The sequence below is a fragment of the Cajanus cajan genome, chromosome 2, assembly GCF_000230855.2.
Source record: "Cajanus cajan strain Asha chromosome 2, NIPB_CcT2T_4, whole genome shotgun sequence".
NCBI classification, from domain to species: domain Eukaryota; kingdom Viridiplantae; phylum Streptophyta; class Magnoliopsida; order Fabales; family Fabaceae; genus Cajanus; species Cajanus cajan.
In genome coordinates, this window is record NC_138518.1 from 66,856,353 (window position 1) to 66,876,582 (window position 20,230).

The following is a 20,230-nucleotide window of genomic DNA, read 5'->3' on the forward strand; positions in this document are numbered from 1 at the left end:
GGGTAGGGAGTAGGGACCACACTATGTGACATTAAAAGAACGTCGTTGGAATCGCAGTCACCTACTTCCTCCGTTTTTTTTTTTTTTAAATAATAATTTTGACATTATTTTTTTTATTATCACTTTTTTAAAATTAATGATTTATTATTATTATTTTTATTTTTTATTAATAATTAATATATATTTATTTTTAATATATTTATTTATTTTTAATGTATTTATTATTTTTTCAACTACTAAAGGATAATAAGTAATAAATACAATAAAAAAAAGTAATAAATATTTTAAAATTTTAAAATATTAATTATTTTCTTAATTTTTTTTATATAAATCTTAATTAAAAAAAAAAATGGAGGTAGCACTACGCAAGAGTTAGGTGATAGCAGATATCAACGTGGTCAAGTTTGGAGCCTAAAACTGAACTCAACAACCCACCTCTCCGCATTTTTTACTTCCAACTTGGCAACCGGAAAAGAAGGGACACAGAAAAATGGGATCAAAGAGCGTGACGGAGTTGGGAGTGGAAGAGTTGGTGAATGCAGGCTTAACAGTGGCAGAAGCAAATGAATTATACAGCGTTTTGAAGAATATTGTGTCTCTCTCTCCCACCGACCCATCACTCATATGGCGCCACCTTGTCACTCGGAAGGCGCTGAAACCATCTTTCCCACACTCCTTGCATCAGCTTCTCTACTACTCCGTTTATCACTCTCACAATGCTTCTGCTTCTCTTCCACTTTATTGGTTCCCTTCTCTGTACGTATGCCTTTTCACTACTACATCTTACTGTCTCTCTCCTTTATTCTCATCTGCACTCTTCACTCTACTCATTCTTCTTTCTTCTCTTTTCAGAGACCAATCCAAACGCACCAACCTCGGTCGTCTCATGGAAACTCATGGTCCTAAGCTTTTAGGACCTTCCTACAAAGACCCTATTTCTAGCTTTCCTCTCTTTCACAACTTCTCTGTTCAACACCCTCAGGCTAGCAACCTAACTACCCTCCAACATCTAATACCTTTCTTTCATTTCAACATCTATTCTTTCTTTCTTAATCTTATTACCCATTGTCAATGCAGCTGTACTGGCCCCTTGTTCTCAAGGAACTATCGGTTTCATTTGTTGAACCTCCAAAGTGCATTTTAGACACTTCTGACCCTTCTAAACATGGAGGGACTTGGCTTCCTGGCTCTGTCCTCAACATTGCTGATTGCTGTCTGCAACCCTCTTCTCGTCCCTACAAATCAGATGACAGTGTAGCCATCGTTTGGAGAGATGAAGGTTTTGATGATTCCGAGGTTAATCAAATCTCGCTTAAACAACTCCGACACCAAGTAATGTAAGCCTTTCAACTCAAACTCTTGCCTTTTTGACCAAAGTTACGTTACTCATCATACTTGTGCTAAGTTAGTTTGGTGTGCCTCCTTTCAATTTCATCACTAGGTTGATTGAGTTGAGATTAGTTTGTATATTTTTCATGTTTTTTGGCTTGTTATTTCCAGGTCGGTAGCAAATGCAATAAGTGCTACATTCTCAAAAGGAGATGCAATCGCCATTGACATGCAAATGACAGTCAATGCTGTGATTATATATCTAGCCATTGTTCTAGCTGGATGTGTTGTGGTATCAATAGCTGATAGCTTTGCTCCAAAGGAAATTGCAACTCGTCTGCGTGTTTCTAGAGCAAAGGGTATTTTTACTCAGGTGATCTTTTAGATTTGGTACTATGTGTATGACTTTAATAGTAAACTAAAGCTATGATCTTTGGCGTAGTTTCTGTTCTTTCTCAGTTACCAATTTCAGTGTGTAATGGTCCCTCTGATCTTTGTATAAGAAACAAATGACTAATTCATCAACACCAATAAAAGTAGTTAATGTAATTAATTTTTATTAAAGGTATTATAACATTAAATTTTATTAATAAGACGATTCCTTAACCCTCACGCAAGTGGATGCATTTATTGATCTATTAATAATAAAAATTACACTTATTTGTAGAAAAAGTTATCTCTTAAATTAGGTATAGTGTGGTTGAATACTTGAATTGTTTAATAATGGTTGCATTTAACAACATTGCACCTAATTCAACAGATAATTTTTTCAACAAATTAGTGTAATTTCTATTGTTAATAGATCAATAAATGCATTCACTTTCATGAGAATTAAGTATGTGCCTTATTAACAAATTTCACAAGAAATAAAAGGTATTATAAAAGAAAATTAACAATTAATACATCTTAAAGTAGAGCTATGTTTTTTATAATCAAAATAAAAAAGAGTATCAATTTGTTTCTTATATAAAGAAACAGAAGTAGTACTACTCGGTATGCGTGAAGCAATTCCAAAATTACCAAATTATTATTGTGGCTAATTAAATACTCTTTATTTGAGTCTAAATGTCTAACTTGTGTTTCCTGTTTGATGAGATTCAACCAACAGTCAAAGTGCAAGGATTTATTTGATTCTTGGATACTGATATCGTGGACTTTATTTTAGTAAACTTATGGGCCTATACCTGTTTGACGAGGGTACTTACTGACTACATCATATAGCTTTGATCCTCGGTATTAGCAAGCAGCTGGACCTTGTTCAGGCTGATTAGTCTTTGTGAATGGTGCATTGCAATTAAGACTTCACAAGCTTGAGAAAGATCAGGGTATTTATAAGTAGAGTATTAATTAGTTAGAAAAGTAGCTGTATTCAAAGCTTATTGTATGTATCTTGTGTGTTAATGTAAGGGTGTCTTGCAAGGAATTGACAGAAATTAACAACCATCTTGATAGTAGTTTTAGTGCTCAAAACAGTACTTCTGAAATTAGATTTCAAGGTGGCAAGAATTTCAGGTAGAGTTAAGCAAAAATCAATTAGGAAATTAAGTGAATGAAATCTTAATGATGTCTAGCCACGAGAATAGAGGTGGACAGAACATCAACATAAAAAAATCAAATATTTGACTTCTAGAAGAGGATGATGATTATTCCAGGCTTCCCGCCTTTTTGTCCAGCAATTTCACTCTCACACTGCCTAGAAAGTAGCTTCTAGCTAAATCAAACTGATCATTACATAAAAGAAATTATTATATATTGTTAGTTAAATTTTGTTATATTCCCAACTATCTCTGGGAAGTTAAAGTTCCTGGGCTTGCACCTGAGTAAACTGTTTGAATAGTGTGTTCATGACATGATATTAAAGTCTATCAAATGATCAAGAGTTCAAACCTTACTGATAACTTCCTTTAATTAAATTATAATTTCACCAAAAATGTCAGAGGGTGCCTGTACTTTGTTTACACTTCAATCCCAGATGGCTTTATCATTAGAGAAATATTAGAGGTAAAAACCATTATTGGGTTGTTCTTTATAGCTTAAGCTTTAGGGCAGCTGTTAGTTGAAACTATAGGCTTAGGCTACTGAGTTGTATAGTTCCTTCACGAGGTCTTTCTATGCTTTCGGCTAAAGGTCCAATGCCGTAATCCTGGATACCTAGTTCTGTCTTCTTTAGATCATTCTTCAGGTAGAAACAAGTGGTTCCGATGTGTTAAATTTATGAAAACAGGCATTCTTAATGGGGGCACACATAAGAGAATAAATTCAATCATTTAGTGCTCTCTCGGAAGCTTAAACTTCTAAGATTTGGTGGTGGTTTATTAATGCTCTCAAATTTTAAAACTATTTTTGTTTTACATGGAGTTATAAAGATCAAAATTCAAAATATTGAAGAATCTGTTGAAATCATCAATCAAATCAGATTGTTTAACTCGTTTTGAAATTTTCATGGTGTTACCGTATATTTGATTAAGATCATACACATAGTACTCTGTTTTTAAGGAGGGAGAGAGAAAAACATGTTCTTGAAAGTAAGTTGCAGAGGTTCCCTATGCATTTTGTTTAGATATAACACATAACTAAAGCTTTTCGGAGAGAATTGGTCCTTGACATGGTATCAAGGTCTCCTGATCCAGTGGTAAAGAGTTTGATACTTAGCGTAAATCTGTTTCAGGATTTCATATCAAGAGGTGGCAGGAAATTCCCTTTGTACAGGTAAATTTCTTCTATTGCACTATGGAAATGCTGTTGTCTAGTTCTTCTGTTCAAAATATGATAATTGGCACCTTCAACTTTACAGGTTTAATTGTAATTACCCATTACTTTTGACACAATTGCCAAATCAATATTTGTTATAGTATTGTTATTTAATGGTCATCTGTTAAAGTATCCATCCTTTAATAAATGTTTTAATGCCATGATCCAAACAACATAGGAGTCCGGCTGAATGGAAGTAATGTTAAATCGCCCCATACACATTGTATTTTGGAACCTGTTTTTTATAGATCCCTCATCCCTGTTTTCTTTTTCTCATTTCTGCCTCACTTTGTTGTAGGCAATGAGTCTAGTTAATAGATATTTAATGGGATCACAAACGAATGATTTTTTGTGTATTACCTTTTCCGATTCTGACTCAGGATTCTATGAGGATAATTGTCAGAATCGGATGGAACTGGACAATCCGATTGGGAACCAATTCCCAAACTGGTTTGGTCAAGTCTCAAAACTGATCCTACAAAGAACTGCTGTAAAATCAGTTAAACTGGTTGAAAACCAGGCAAATCAGGCATGACCGGTTCAAACTGGTCCTCTGGAAAAATAATATTTTTAATTAAAAATTCAATATTTTGATGATTGATATAATTCTAATCCAATATTATTATGATTGATAGTCATATCTTTTATATTTACTTTGTTTCTGATTGTAGTTGTTTAAATATTATTTGTTAATGGTTCAACTACATTTAGAAAAATGAATTTTAAACCAATGTCTTTACTAGTTATGTTACCGGTCTAGTTTTAAAAACCTTATTCTTTTCTAGGCTAGCTGGATATGTATTATTCGTCTACCGCTTTCTTTCATAAAGTATAATTTTATGCCTTCTTCATTCCTGCTTGAATCCGATTCTTCTACTTGAAATGTCTCATTTCTTGCATGTAATTTTCTTGACATTTTGACGTGCTTAGACTTTCCTCAAAAGATTTTGGTTAGAAACGAATGACTACTGCCTCTCATTGGCCAAACTGTGTTGTAGATGTTAAGTTCCTAACTAATGCCTCATTGCCTCTCATTGGTTCAGTTTTACACATGACCACTGTCCTCATTCTGTTTATTTCTCCTTGCAGTCGAGTCATTGAGGCAGCTACATGTAAAGTTATCGTGCTGCCAGTGATAGGCAATGATCTCGGAGTGAAGTTAAGATCACAAGATTTATCATGGAAGGATTTTCTTTCTTCTACAAATCCAAATCCTAGGTAATGCACATTAAAATGTGTCTATTAAGCCATATATTCATCCGAATAAATAGTTATTTATGTGAACTAAAAGTCATTTCTAAAGATACCAAAAACAGAAAAAAGAGAAAGAGAAGTTGCATTGTTTGATTTGTTTCTCGTGTTGTCTCACCTTAACATTTAAATCATGGCAGGTCACATCAGTTCTATCCAATCTATCAACCTATTGATTCTATCACTAACATACTTTTCTCATCTGGAACCACAGGTAGAGATTCTCCCTTGAACACATCAAGCAGAATCTGCCACTGATATGATTTTCTGGTTACATTTTTTACTTTTCAGGGGAGCCAAAAGCAATTCCTTGGACTCAACTTTCACCGATACGAAGTTCTGCAGATGGATGGGCTTTTATTGATATTCAACCTGGAGATGTCTATTGCTGGCCTACAAATTTAGGATGGGTTATGGGCCCAACTCTTATATATTCATGCTTTCTATCTGGTGCAACTCTTGCTCTATACCATGGATCTCCTCTAGGCCATGGTTTTGGAAAGTTCGTTCAGGTGATTCCTCCAACTCTAATATTTTGGTCCCTATATTACTTATGATTAACATAATAACATGTATTATTCTATGGTCATTATTATATTAATCACCTAAAAATGTTCAACCTGATGTTCTCAAGATTGATTCCTATTAAAATAATATTTAATTAGCAAAAGTCACATCCTACGAAATTAAATTAGTCCTTAATTATCAAATTTGAGATATTATGTGGACTATGTCCATAGATCCAAAAAATCACCAAAGAATTTGGGACCATAAACAAAATAAGTGCTGACTAGTAGTAGAATAGAACTGAGTGGGAACTAGATTAGTTGTTATACATGCGAAGACTCTCACAGCTAGAGCTTGACTTAGATACAAAGAATTTAAGACATTGCACAAAGCACCATCATTCAAGTTTTCAACTACAATTGTTCAGGATGCTGGTGTTACTATTTTGGGAACGGTTCCAAGCTTGGTAAAAACTTGGAAGAGTACACAATGCATGGAGGGCTTGGATTGGACAAAGATAAAGTAATTTCTCTTGTCTGAATAATTAAGTAACTCATGTGAAAAAGTGAACTAAACTGTGGTTATATGCAGAACATTTTGTTCAACTGGAGAAACTTCAAACGTTGATGATGACCTCTGGCTTTCTTCAAAGTCTTATTATAAACCAGTCATTGAATGTTGTGGAGGCACTGAGCTTGCATCTTGTTATATCATGGGAAGTCAACTGCAGCCTCAAGCATTTGGAGCATTTAGCACACCATCAATGACAACTGGCTTGGTCATCCTTGATGAAAATGGTGTTCCTTATGTAAGAATCTTTTCTCGGTAGTTTCAAATCTTCGATGGTATGATATTATCTATGCTACCACTGACATGACACTTCTTTCCATCTTGCTAATACCTACGTATAATTTTGTTGTTGCAATGGATAATGGATGTCAAGTGCTTATTACATCATGACCAAACTATTTTCAATCAATGTTCATTATCTTATATAATAGCAATCCTTTCTTGGTGTAGACAAATTTTTTGTTGGCTTTCTAATTTGTTTAATCTCTTTAATCATTATGACAGCCAGAGGATGTTTCTTGTGTTGGTGAAGTGGGCTTGTTTCCTGTATATATGGGAGCAACTGATAGATTGCTTAATGCTGATAATGAAGAGGTTTACTTTAAGGGAATGCCTATGTACAAAGGAAAGGTATCTACTTCAATTAAATGCTTAGTGCCAATGTGATAAATGATTTTTCAACTGGATTATTTACCCATAATATGTCATTTCTAACATGATATAAGCAGGTTCTTAGGAGACATGGAGATGTACTCAAAAGAACTGTCGGAGGCTATTTTGTTGTACAAGGGAGAGCTGATGACACAATGAATCTTGGGGGAATAAAGGTACCATCTCACCCAGTATATTTATGTTTATAGCTTCTGAAAGCTATTGTGCTGGATACACATGGTGTAAGAATCCTATATCTTTCCATGTCAAGGTCCTGCATGAATTAATAAGAATGGAAGTTACACCTGTATCTGATCATGGATTCATCAGAAATTCTTAAAAATCCTACCTTGACATCCTTAATCTGACTGTTATTGTTACTTGAAATTTTCTGTTCTGATATGCAGACTAGCTCTGTAGAAATTGAGCGTGTTTGTGATGGGGCTGATGAATGCATTTTGGAGACAGCTGCAATCAGCGTGGCTCCTGCAAATGGAGGCCCAGAACAACTGATAATATTTGTAGTTTTAAAGATAGGATACAATTCCAATGCAGAAACTCTAAAAAGGAAATTCTCTAAAGCCATCCAAAGCAACCTTAATCCTTTGTTTAAGGTATCACCCTTTGTTGATTGTTAGCAATTATGATTTTGAGTTGAATACACTGTCAAAAGCATCAACTTAATGAGGCGTCGTGGTTAGACATCCTAGGCTAACAAGTTGTGGGGAAGATGTATTTAGTAGAAATTCGGAATTTGATTCTTGTTATGTGCAAAAATTCTTCAGATTAATGATAGTCACAGTATTATGAGTAAAATTAGTCTCTGACCCAATGGAGCAGAGATAACTGTGGCAGGATCCAAAAAGCAATAACTTAATGACTTATCTTTCACTAAATACCAAGTTTGAAGGGAAATTGGAATTTTATGGAAATTTTAACCTGATCTGTGATGATTAAGTTATTGATTTGATATTCATAAACTCATTTTGTTACTTTACAGGTGAGCCTTGTTAAAATTGTGGCGGACTTTCCCCGAACAGCTTCCAACAAATTACTTAGAAGAGTTTTGAGAGATCAAATGAAGCGTGAGCTATCAATTCAGAGCAGACTTTAGCGACATTATTAATTCACAAAAGAAGAGGATGAAGTTCTTGGCTTGTAATCAAATTTTTTGGTATGAAAAATTATACTGTAGTGTATTCCTAGAGTGCAATGCGCTGAGACTTTGGTTTGAGACATGACATTACAAACCCACCAAAATAATCTAAGACTGATTCTTATTTGCCTGCGTTATGATAACTTGATAATGTATAATAGTGGAATATATCAATAACTATTCAAGGAACATTTTTCCAGTAAAATATCCACTCCTATATGGTAAACCTTGGAGGGTGACTCTCCCTCTCAATTTTACACATTCTTAATATTCTCTTTTATTCTCAAATTTAGAGATGCATTTCACGTATTGCTGTGTAACTAGCCAAAAAGTTGTCTCGAATTAATATCTTTTATTTGTGTCCGTATACGTTCAGTTTATCCTTTTTTTATCTTTATTTCTAAAGTGAATTTCAATATTTTTAAATGTTGCCATTATTAAAATTAACATTATATTGCAATTTAAATTTGTTCATTCTAAATTTAAAATGTAATTTATATATTTAAAAATAATATGAATTTTAATAATATAAAAATAAATATTTATCATTATGATAGTTTTTCCAGTAAAATGCGGAAACTTGTCGGATAAACTATTTGTTTTTGTTCTTTTTTAATGTTTTTGGGAAATCAGAAATGAATTGTACAGAAGCTAGCAATTGTTTGCTATATCTTTGGTTTCCACAACAATTGAGAAGCCATTTCATGTCTATTTTCATGAAACCAAAAAAAAAAAACTGTTCCAAGAACTATTTTAAAATTTTGTCATAAATAATATTGAAACTTATGATTAAAAGTTATTAAATTATTTTATTTCATCTCCAACAATTGATTGCTTTAAATACTCCTACAGATAAAATTTATGTAATCTTACCATAGAAAAAGAAAGTCGTTTATTGTAAAATCACGTTTTACGAAATATATTCAAACATAAAAGCTTCATTTCATAAAAATAATAATTCTATTGTTAAAATAAACCACTTTCAAGAATTTATATCCACATGTCCTCTTTACTAAACGCCAATTTGCAGTGAAAGCAATCTAAAACAGACACTATAAGGGTGCTCTTGAAGAAAATCAAGATACTGATATTGGATAAACCAAAATGTATATGTTGACCTTTACCAACAACTCTGTAAATTGGCTTCAATGAGACTCGCGCTTTTCTATAGACCATTTAGTAATTGCAAATACACGCACACCTCTCATCTCAATCCAATTACATGTTCTGCTGATTGCAAACATAAAAGCTTTCAAAATCACCCCTCCCTCCCCCGCACAAAGACGAAAGAAGTTCAGCTTAAACGAATTACAAAGCAAGGATCAATTCACGTAGAATTTCATCAACATTATCATAACTAGATCTCAAACAAAAACAAAATACAAAAAACAAACAAGATGCATCATTCAATAGTAACAATTACTCGAATACAAAACTGATGACGCTGGATTATACCGCTTTTAGTACAGCAGTAAAAAACCAACCGAAAGTCCCTTGTAACGTGCATTTAAATGGCAGAAAATTGTGAAGAGGAAGTAGTAGTCATTTACACAGATACATATTCAACACCGATTGCAGCCATTTTCAAACATTAATCGTAGGAGAAAGAAACTGCACAGAACATACACACAAATTGGAAGTATTGGAATTTCATTGCTCCTGTCGGGATCACCAAATTGAAACTGCTGCCAGTAACACACAAAATTTGCTCCAAGCAATTATGAAGCAGAATAAAAGTCAATTTGCTATGTATTTCCCCAGCCTGGATTTTCACATCTCGGTTTCATTTCTTAGCCAAGACCTCCCCCTTACATTCACTACCAGCAGTGACCACAAAACCTGCTCCAACCTGCCAAGACAGGCAATGTCACATTCCCATTCAAGTTGCAATCATGAAAAATAACCAGAAAAGGGTGAAACGAATTACTTGGCAATCTTTTAGTACAACACGTTCTTGGAGCTGTACATTGCTGCAGATAACAGAACCTTGGATTGAACAAGAATCTCCAATAGTAACGTGATTCATGACTACTGAATTAACAACCTTCATGCATAAAAGCAAGAAAAAAAAACAGCATTAACATTATTGAATATAACTCATTAGAAAGACGCTAAGTCAGTGTTGCTGACCAATCATTGGGGTTGGAGATCATAGCATCACAGATAAATCAAAAGACCAAAAACTAACTTCCTGCTAACTTGTAAAAATAATATATCATCCCACCTTAACATTGGCACCTATCCGACAGTGACGGCCAATGACAGACCGTTTCACACTGCATTTGTCACCCATCTGTGAACCTTCCCCCAGCATACAATGTGGTCCAACCTAAAAGAAATCACAACTATTTATATGAACTTAAAAATGAATAACAAAAATAATGCTTCAGAAACAGTATATCAGACCACACAACTTAAGTAACTAACTCACAGTGGTTTTAGCCCCAATCTCTGCAGAAGGATCGATAATGTTGTTTTGAGCAGAAAAGGAATACCCCGATAAATGACTAACCTCTCCTATAACCTGTCATGGTAAAAAAAAAAATGAATAATGCCTAAGCAAGCAGAAGCCCAAAGATGAACATGTAAGGCAATATCTAGTGCCTGATAAAGGTCATAACAATAACAAACTCACATCTCGGTTTATGTCACTGTATGCTTGTATAGAATTTAAGCGAGCACAGTACTTGCTGCTTCCAGCTATATACACACAGCATTTATGGGTTTTTCGAACGGAAGTAGTGCCATAAGGATCCAGTGCATGACGTAGATGAAAGGTTGGTTCAGATGCATTAGCAAGTATTTGAGATAGCACTTGTTCATTGCTTTGAGAAATAACCTTTCCGTTTCCATTTTCTTCTGCTTGTGGCACACCATTTAATAATACTTCTGATTTCTAACTCTCATTTAGAAAATTCGAACCAGGTTAGACTCAGAATCCTTAAAAGTATAAGCATTCCCTAACCTATATTTGCAAAAGCCTTTAACAACTAACCAGTTGGCTCCGGACAAGATATGGCAAGACATCATGCTTTAAGCTATGAAATGAACTCTTCTGGTCCAGAACTTGTTGTAGAACTGATCTGCAAGAAAAGTTTGTTTCAGGATACAAAAATGAGTAATTCAAGACTAAGACAAAACAAGAAAGTTGAAAAGAGTAAATGAATATACCTTTTAAATGCATACAAGTGAGCATCCATTAGATCAGCCCTTATTTCTATCTACATGTAGGAGAAATAAAAATAAAGAGAAATAAGAATTTGCAAAAGTCTTGCATTTAATTTTCTATTGCTCAGATCACCAATTCATATTTTCACAGAAAATGCTATTTGTATGAGACTGTTCTTAATCTGAAAGCACAATAATCATTTTCATCTCCACACAAACAGAAAAGAACTCCAATAATAAAGTTGGTCAATGTGATGAATAAAAGATGCAGTAACTGAAAATAGCAGATGAAACTTGCAAGTATTGTTATAGATTAGACACTTAAATCTCACACTAGAAGTCTAATAGACTTGTAACATTAGAGAAACTATGGGCAGGAGGAGCAAACTAGGAAGATCCAGAGACAAGGAAAAAGAAAAGTACCTGGCCAACTGCAGGGAGCATGCTCTTCTGAATTCGAAGATCTTTGTCAACTTCAGCTCCTGAAAAGAGTTGCAAGATTCAATATGAGCACACATACAACAATAAAATGCCATATACAAGTGAAAGCTTGATATCTAACCAGTTGCTATGTGAACTAAAAACTGTTTAGTGGGATCCAGCCCTATCAAATCATATCGGCCAGGTTTCTTAGTTTTGTCCTTCCCACCAGAGGATACTGACTCCAAAGGTCCACTTACAGGAGCAGGGCAAAGCATAGCAGTGACAACTGCATCATGCCGTCTATGAGTAGCTGCAACTGCTCCAAGTGGCACATTGGTAACAAGATCACCACTGACAACCTGCAGAAAATCAGCACAACAATAATGAACAACATTATTTAAATCAAATAGTTAAGGGGCAAGGGAGAGGGATATTCCACCAAAATGTCTTTGGCAGTTAGGTGCTGTGAAATGGCCCGTATTGCACCTGCAGTTCCCACATCCTCGGCAACTGAAGCAACCTGGTACATTTTTAAACACAAAAATCATCACAAATTTGGACACATTATCAATACTTTTAAGGTAAAAACTAAATAAAACCATGTTTAAATAAACTTTTCAATAACCACCTATAAGAGAAGAAAAATAAAGAGCAAAATGAACCAAATTTCTTCCATACATTTAAGGGTCTGTTTGGATAAAATTCTCCAAAAACACTTATGGGAGAAAAAAAAATAAGAAAGAAAAAATGAAATAAACTTATCCATACGATAAAATTCATGCATAATTTAATTTGTAGACACTCTTTCTATTAACTTTTCCAAAATCTTATTACTAATATAAGCATAAACTAGTTTTAGCTTATAAAGAAGTTTATTTTACTTTTCTTTCGTAATTTTTTTCTCGCCAAACTGATCCTAAATCAACTTATGCACATCACCTTTTGAAAATAACAGATAAAAGAACTTCAATAAAAATTGAAGTGCATAAGTTTAATTCATTTACTCTCTTATTTTCTTACTAATTGATAAGTTTATTCATCCAAACAGGACCTGAGACCTACATATCCTTCTTTACGAGATATATAAAGGCCATGAATCATGTTCAGTAAATGGTAGAGTAGTATCTAAAGAAGCTATTACCTCAACATGGAGGCGATCAGCATAAGCGCTTGAAATCCAAGCCCCAACATGATGAGCCACTTCTTCGCCTTCAACCACCTATTATTAAATTCCATTACTAATTAACTATTTACCCTCTCCAATAACATCCATGGTTGCAAGAAATGAATTACCACAATGAGATCTTTTAGGTTGCTAAGCTCCAAGTACTCGAGCACGTAAGAGAGAACGGGACGATTCGCCACCGGAAGTAACGCGTTTGGAAGCTCCTGCAAACAGAAAATAAGCGCTTAGTACAATACAAGAAGATTGAAATTCGTTTGGTTTGGAGCATTTCCGTTGGGAACCTGCGAAACGAGAGGGAGGAGCTTCTTGGAGACGCCACCGCCGAGAACAACCACTTGGAAATCCATTGACGCGCGAAACAGGGTTCTGGGTTTTCGGAGGGTTTGGTTCTTCTAAATTCTAATTTCCCTAATCAAATCTTGGATTCTTACACTCACAGCGCTCAAACCCAAACACGCCTCTCATCCACCTTCCCTATTTATATGCCTTGTCTGATGTCAAATGCTCCCTCCCTAAATTGGTGCACAAATTTTGTTCTCTGTCCACAACTTTTATTTTATTATTTTTATTTATTTATTATTTTATGAAGAAAAAAATTATATTACAAATAAATCGGAATTTTTTCACATAGATATGACAAGTTCAAAATAATTATTACATTGTAATAAAATTTTTAACAATTTATAAATAATAATAATAATATAAAATTTTACACTGTAAGTCCATTATAATTAAATTCATAACAAAATATTTATTTAGTTAATTGTTTTACTCTTTTACTTAATGTTTGTTGTGAAACCTCTTTTAAAATTACGATTTAGATAATACATCGATAACATTTATTATCGCTAAATTATGATAAATTTTATTAATTAACTTTTGATTTTGACCTTAATGGGTAATTGTTTGACAAAAAATTATCAAGGAATTGAAATTTTCTTTAAAAATCTAGAATTTTTCACTTAAGAAATTAGAGTTTAAATATAGTTATATGTTATCGAATTAACTGTATAATTATAACATCGAATGAAAAATTAAAAGATTTTACATAAGAAAAGTTAGTGAATCAATATGTTCTTATTATTAATTCAAATTATCCAAAAGTTATTACTTTATTTTTTTCATTAAATTTAAACATTTATTGTTGAAAATTTTCAATTCTCATTAAATTATGTGTTTATTACCAAAATTATATTATATAATTATAAACCCAAGTTCACGTGGATTCAATACTTGGACTTCTATATATATAACTACCTGCGACAATTGATATACTTGCTAAATGCATATCAAGTAAATGATGTCGTTGTCAAAGAGTTGATTCTTATAATTGTTTAATTATAATACGATGTTATATTATGTTTTAATTTTGTTGTTCATTATTATTTTTTTTATTTATTAGATCTCACTTGTTCTTTCTCTAGCTTGAATTTGTTAATGTGAGGTGAAACTTTGTTCGTAGAGTTGTACTACAATCCAAAAATTGAAAGGACTTGCAGAAGAAACAATACTCTATGAAGAAGACAACTTCTAGCAAGCCAAAGCACTTCATCGTCTGAACTAATGGCAAAAGAAAGAGAAAATCCTAATCCCAATCCTATTGCTCCTCCTACTACTAATCCACAACCAGAAAGGAGGACGATAGCTAACAACGAACAATAACTAGCAAAATGGCACATCATGGCCCCCAAAGAGTTTAACAATATCGTCAGACCCACAACTACAATAACTCAATTCAAAATTTAGCCAGTGTTACTTAACTTGCTAAGGAGGAATCATTTTTCTAGAGTTAATAACAAGGAACCTCACACACATCTCTTTGAATTCATCATGATATGCAACACTATGCAATATCAGAGTGTTCTAAATGACACCATCAGGTTGGCAATATTTCTTTTTTCACTATTTGAAAGAGCAAGTCATTGGCTTCAGTCATTCTCACCCAGTAGTTTCACTACATGTGATGATTTAGCTAATAAGTTTTTGGGGAAGTACTTTCCACTGGAGAAAATTAAGTAATGCAAGATGGCCATCAACAACATTCAGTCAGAGGCAGATGAGTCATTGTCAGAAGTATGGGACAAATATCAGAATTTGTTGAGGAAGTGACCAAACCATAGATTTGATAATATGGACCAGATGTGTGCCTTTTCAGACAGACTATTGTATAATACTAAGCTTATTTTGGATTCCTTAGTTGGAGGAAATATTAATTGCAAGGCACCAGAAGAAGTAGTCGTCATCGTAAACAATGTTTCCAGTAGTCACAATGGATCCCATAGGATGAGATTTGCACCATGGAAGGGAGTGTATGAGTTGGGTCCTAGTGATGCTATATTGGCCCAAAACAAACTCTCGGTACAATAAATTGAGATACTAAACAAAACAATGGAAAATTTGTCACAACAAATCCAACAACTATAATCTTAGACATTTGCATTTACTTCTGCATATTATATCAGTGAGTGTGAAATTTATGGAGGCACACATTTATAGGGACAATGTGGAGTAGTAGTGAAGGAACCTCAATAAGAGGTTAACTACATAATCAATTGAGGAAGATATAGAGAAGGGAAACAACAACATCAAAATTTTGGATGGAATCAGAACAGTGCAGACACTTCTAGTGCACCTCTCGTAACACCTGAGCTTAATTTATATGATTGCCAAACAAGGTTGGAAGATACCCTTAATCAATTCATACAAACCTTCACTATTAACTAGAAAAATACACAGGCCATAATCAAAGATTTGGAGATTAAAATGAGGCAACTCTCTACCCAAATGGAAGAAATTTTTTTTGGTTAATTTGTTGCTCACACACAAACCAATCCTAAAGAAAATTGTAGTGTCATGGTTACAAGAAATGGCAAGGAGTATAAGGTGGTGGCAAAAGAGAAAAATGTTGAGGGAGGAGAAAACAAGAGTGAAATAGAAAAAAAAAATAAAGAAAAAAAATAGGAAAAAAAATGTGGGTGGAGGACAAGGTGAGAGGAAGCTTGAACACCAACTAGTGAGAGAATAAAAAAGTAAGATTCCTATAATAACAAAAGAGTTACCTCACCTTTTAGTGCCTACAAAAAAAATATAAAGAGAGGCAATACGCTCGCTTCATGAATATCTTTCAGAGGCTCCAAATTAACTTAGATTTCTATAAGGCATTGGAGCATATGCCTACATATGCTAAGTTTATGAAAAAGCTATTAACAAAAAAAATAGGAAGTTCATAGAAGAGAACACTATTGAATTGGAAACAAAATGCAGTGCTATCATTTAGAAAACTTTACCTCTGAAGTTGAAGGATCCTAGTAGTTTTACTATTCCCATCACCATTGGGAATCTTTTAGTGGGAATATTTTTGCTTGATTTAGGGGTTAACATCAACTTGATGTCCTTATATATGTTATTTAGAGTTAGAGAAGTGGAAATCAAGCCTACATGCATGACATTGCAACTAGTCGATCGCTCCATCAAATTTCCCCATGGATTTTATAAAGAACATGTTGGTGAAGGTAGATAAGATTATCTTTTCATCTAATTTCATCATTATAGACATAAAGGATGACTTGCAAGTACCTATCATTTTGGGGAGGCCTTTTATGATGACTACAAAAGCATTGATTAATGTGGCAAATGGTAAGTTCAAGTTAAGAATGCAAGATGAAGTGGTGGCTTTTTATGTGTTTGAAAGAAAGAGTCAACTACTTGAGCAAAGAGTTTGTTTAATGATAAAATAAATAAAAGAGACAAACTCTAAGAAGGAAAAAAGGAAAGGACTGACAAACCCACCTAAAGAGCAACAACTCCAAAGAAAAGGAACTTCTATCATGGGCAACAAGTATACCGTCTTTAGACTAAGTTCCAATTTTTCTAAGGAAGACGGAAATCCAAGTGATTAGGGCCCATTGTCATCAACGGTACACAACTGAAGAAAGGATTAAGATACACAACTGAAAAAAGGATTAAGATAGATGATCCAATCTTAAAAAGATGTTACAAGGTGAAAAAGGAAAGGTCAAGCCCTATCTTTAGGGCAAGTTGAAAGAAAATATAGACCTTTAAATGGAATTCAAGAACCCCAAAAGGTTCCGTCATCTGTCAAGCTAGTGACGCTAAGGAAATGCTAGCTCGGAGGCAACCCAATGGGTAACTTATGTATTCCTTTCTTATTTTTATTATTTCAAATTGTTTCTATATTGATATACTCGCTCAATGGTCACTTAAGTAACTATTTTTTCAAAAAAGAAAAACTTAGCTAGTGAGTGAAAAACCCATAAATAGTACGGATCGATAGTCCACATTTTTTTATGTTCAATTGGTTTTGCTTAAATTTTGCAATTGTGTTAAGTTATTTGTGTGTTAAGATATGACCAAGGTAATTTTACTTTTTGTTTAAGACACTAGTCAAAAAGCCAACCTAAAAATTATTGTTATTTTTAACATTTCAGCCAAATATTAAATTTCTTCTATTAGAATCCGAACCTATCGGAAAAATAAATTATTACCTTACACTTTTAGGAATAAAGAAAACAATTTAGTAAAAAAATAAGTGAAAAAAGTTATAAATTTGGTGTGGGCATACATTATACCCACTTTATAAGTAAGGGTTCTAAATTTGATATAAGTATGTTACACCCACAAAAATATCAAAAAAGTTAATGATAACCCAAGCACTTGCACAGAGTTGTAAGTAACCTCTGCTAAAGAAATTATTCAAATAAAAAAATATTTGACAAGTAGAAGAAAGGTGCAAATTTTTTAAATTGAAAAAAGTGATTTGGGAAAATCTAAAAATGATTATAAAAAATAATACAACTAGTATTCTCCTTAACCCGAGGTGTTTTTAATTTCTAGAAAAACAATATTTTCTTTGTTAGCCTGACCACATTATAATTGTTTTGAAAAGAAAAGATGAAAAACAAAATTAAATTGAATAGTGTTGAAAAATGTGAATAGAGTAAAACACTAGCTACATAAGTACACTTAAAATTATAATGATAGAGAGAATAAATGTATTGGATTACACAAATTGCGAGTGTCATAAGGATTACTCTCTTAAAAATTTCTTCATGTATTTCATGTGTGAATATGACGTCGTTTCCATAAGGACAAGATGATTGCTTAAATAATTTGTTAAATAACTGTTTGAATTCTAGCTTGTATCTTTTGTATACACTCACATTCTTCAAGAAAAATTAGCCACTATTTTTTACTATAAATATCATAGTTACTTTAAAAAAAAAAAAAAAAATAACACATTTATCTGAAACATGGTCACAATAACTCTGAAATCAGACATTTTGAGCGGAGAAACGGGGAACTCCGTGAAACAGACCTTACGCTCATCAACCAGCACCGACACTGCAACTATACAAGCAATGGTCACAATCACATGATCTGAAGTGCCAGCTTCTCAAAATCTCACTATTTTCTTTCAAGAATTCATAATATAATACAGTACTCACTAGGGAAGAGCAATATATTCCACTCGTTCATCGCATTCCCATTAATTGGTCCATTGCCAAAACTATACATATTGGTCCAATAGCACTCATGACCTAATTATATATGAATTATCCCTTTCTTATTTACACCAAAATCAATCTCAATGCTTTGATTTTCAAAACAATAAATATATATATATATGTAGCACTCGCATGTATGCACAAGGGCACCTTAGAAATAGTAAAGGTTGTTTTCTTCTGTTCCCTCTATTTGAACAATGAAAAAAAAAATCTGAATTTTCAAATTCCGGAAAGTAGCATATTTACAAGTGAGTCCCCGACTAATTATATTTCAACGCAGCACCCTGATTGAACAAACCCAGAAAAACCATCAGGCACGGTTATTTTTCTCAAATTACGATTCTGCCCTTGCTCCATTTCCATCAAATAGAAGCCATGCGGTGCCCCTTCGTATTCAGATCCAGTCAACACAAAGCTGGACCCAACCCTAACCCCACAAACCCCAACCCTGAGCCCCGGATCCAAGCCTCTCCAATTCACCACTTTCCCATCCTTCCCAATCCCAACGCAAGACCTGGGGCACCGACCCGCTTCCCAAACCCCCTCCACCACCCTCCACTGACCCGACCCGAGATCCAACACCTCCACCGACCCATCAAACATCCCTTGCCTCTCGGTACCATAACCACTCACAACCCAAAACTCTCCCCCAACAACAACCCCCTCGCACTCGTCCCGCTCCCGGCCCATCCGGCCCAACAAAGCCCACTCATCGCCCCTCGGGTCATAGGCCCACGCCGTGGCCAGCGCGTTCTTATTCTCGTCATGCCCGCCCGCCACATAAACCCGACCCATCCCCGACCCGATCGCAAAAAACGATCTTTTCTCCGGCATGTCCCTCCCCCGGCGCCACTCGCTCGTCCGGAAATCGTAAACGAACACCGCCGTGAGGGGCTCGTACGTGGCAGGGTCCCACCCCCCCATGAGGACAAGGCTCCCGTCGCAGCTGGCCACCTGGCAGAAGAGGGGCAACCCGAAGGGGTAATCCGGAACCGGGTCGACCCGGTCCCACGCCATGGCCTCCGGGTCGAAGACCGTGATCCCGTAACACGGTTGCACGCACCCCGTGGGCTTCTGGTGCGGCTGCTGCTGCTCACGTGCTTGGACGAGGCACGTGACTTTGTGGGTGCGGCCGGTTTTCTTGCGGTGGCGGAAGAAGGCGTCGCTCTGGAGGAGGGAGCGCCAGTGGGTGCAGACTCGGAGGGCGAGTCGGTGCGCCGAGTGGGGCAGGCGAGTTAGGCACTCGAGCCCGAGGTCGCTCGGTAACCCGGGTATCAACTCGTTGAAATTGATGAGGTTGGAAATGTCATCCATTAGCATTAGTGTGTGTGTGTGTGTGTGTGAAAGATGAAGTGGCGTTTGGAGCATTTATAGAGATAGAAGCTACGAGTAGAAGCCGTTAGATAAAATCATCATCATCCAAATGCTTGGCGCACACGGATAATGCCTTCTGTACATTCAGATATTTTCAACTTATTTATTACTACAATACTACCCTTTAATTTAATGCCACAACAAATCTATGTGTCACTCTTCGCTGAGAGACACCAAGAAGAGGATACACTATTCATATACCCGATTGTTGAAGGTGAAAAAGTTTATGGATAATATTGCATGATATATTATTTAGTAATAATATTTTTATATTTTATTACATCAATTATTCTATATTCTATTTTATTTTTTTATTTACAAAAATTATACAAATATATA

General features: G+C 34.8%; 3 protein-coding genes across 4 annotated transcripts; 1 reads left to right on the plus strand and 2 right to left on the minus strand.

The window, feature by feature from the left end:
* Window positions 1-368: 368 nt before the first annotated feature.
* On the plus strand, window positions 369-8,474 carry AAE18 (acyl-activating enzyme 18). 2 transcript variants are annotated; one of them, XM_020360282.3, is made up of 14 exons: window positions 372-756; window positions 853-982; window positions 1,078-1,337; window positions 1,501-1,702; window positions 3,998-4,038; window positions 5,170-5,298; window positions 5,472-5,545; window positions 5,623-5,843; window positions 6,266-6,360; window positions 6,430-6,646; window positions 6,913-7,038; window positions 7,137-7,235; window positions 7,467-7,673; window positions 8,060-8,474. In XM_020360282.3, the coding sequence occupies exons 1-14, from the start codon at window positions 491-493 to the stop codon at window positions 8,171-8,173; spliced, it is 2,181 nt and encodes a 726-aa protein (XP_020215871.1). In that variant the 5' UTR covers window positions 372-490; the 3' UTR covers window positions 8,174-8,474. The 2 variants fall into 2 exon arrangements, with proteins under 2 accessions (XP_020215870.1, XP_020215871.1); XM_020360281.3 differs by having other exon boundaries at window positions 369-982.
* A 1,067-nt stretch (window positions 8,475-9,541) lies between these two features.
* On the minus strand, window positions 9,542-13,472 carry LOC109799480 (transferases/nucleotidyltransferase). The gene is made up of 13 exons (XM_020360052.3): window positions 13,274-13,472; window positions 13,100-13,195; window positions 12,948-13,025; window positions 12,246-12,326; window positions 11,946-12,165; window positions 11,807-11,865; window positions 11,387-11,436; window positions 11,211-11,298; window positions 10,851-11,111; window positions 10,647-10,739; window positions 10,440-10,544; window positions 10,143-10,259; window positions 9,542-10,064 (listed from the first exon to the last, which is right to left on the minus strand). Exons 1-13 carry the CDS (start codon window positions 13,337-13,339, stop codon window positions 9,999-10,001), a joined length of 1,380 nt encoding a protein of 459 aa, XP_020215641.1. The 5' UTR covers window positions 13,340-13,472; the 3' UTR covers window positions 9,542-9,998.
* Window positions 13,473-18,554: 5,082 nt separating this feature from the next.
* Window positions 18,555-19,910, minus strand: LOC109799520 (F-box/kelch-repeat protein At1g15670). The gene has a single exon (XM_020360094.3). It carries the CDS (start codon window positions 19,883-19,885, stop codon window positions 18,782-18,784), a length of 1,104 nt encoding a protein of 367 aa, XP_020215683.1. The 5' UTR covers window positions 19,886-19,910; the 3' UTR covers window positions 18,555-18,781.
* Window positions 19,911-20,230: the final 320 nt, after the last annotated feature.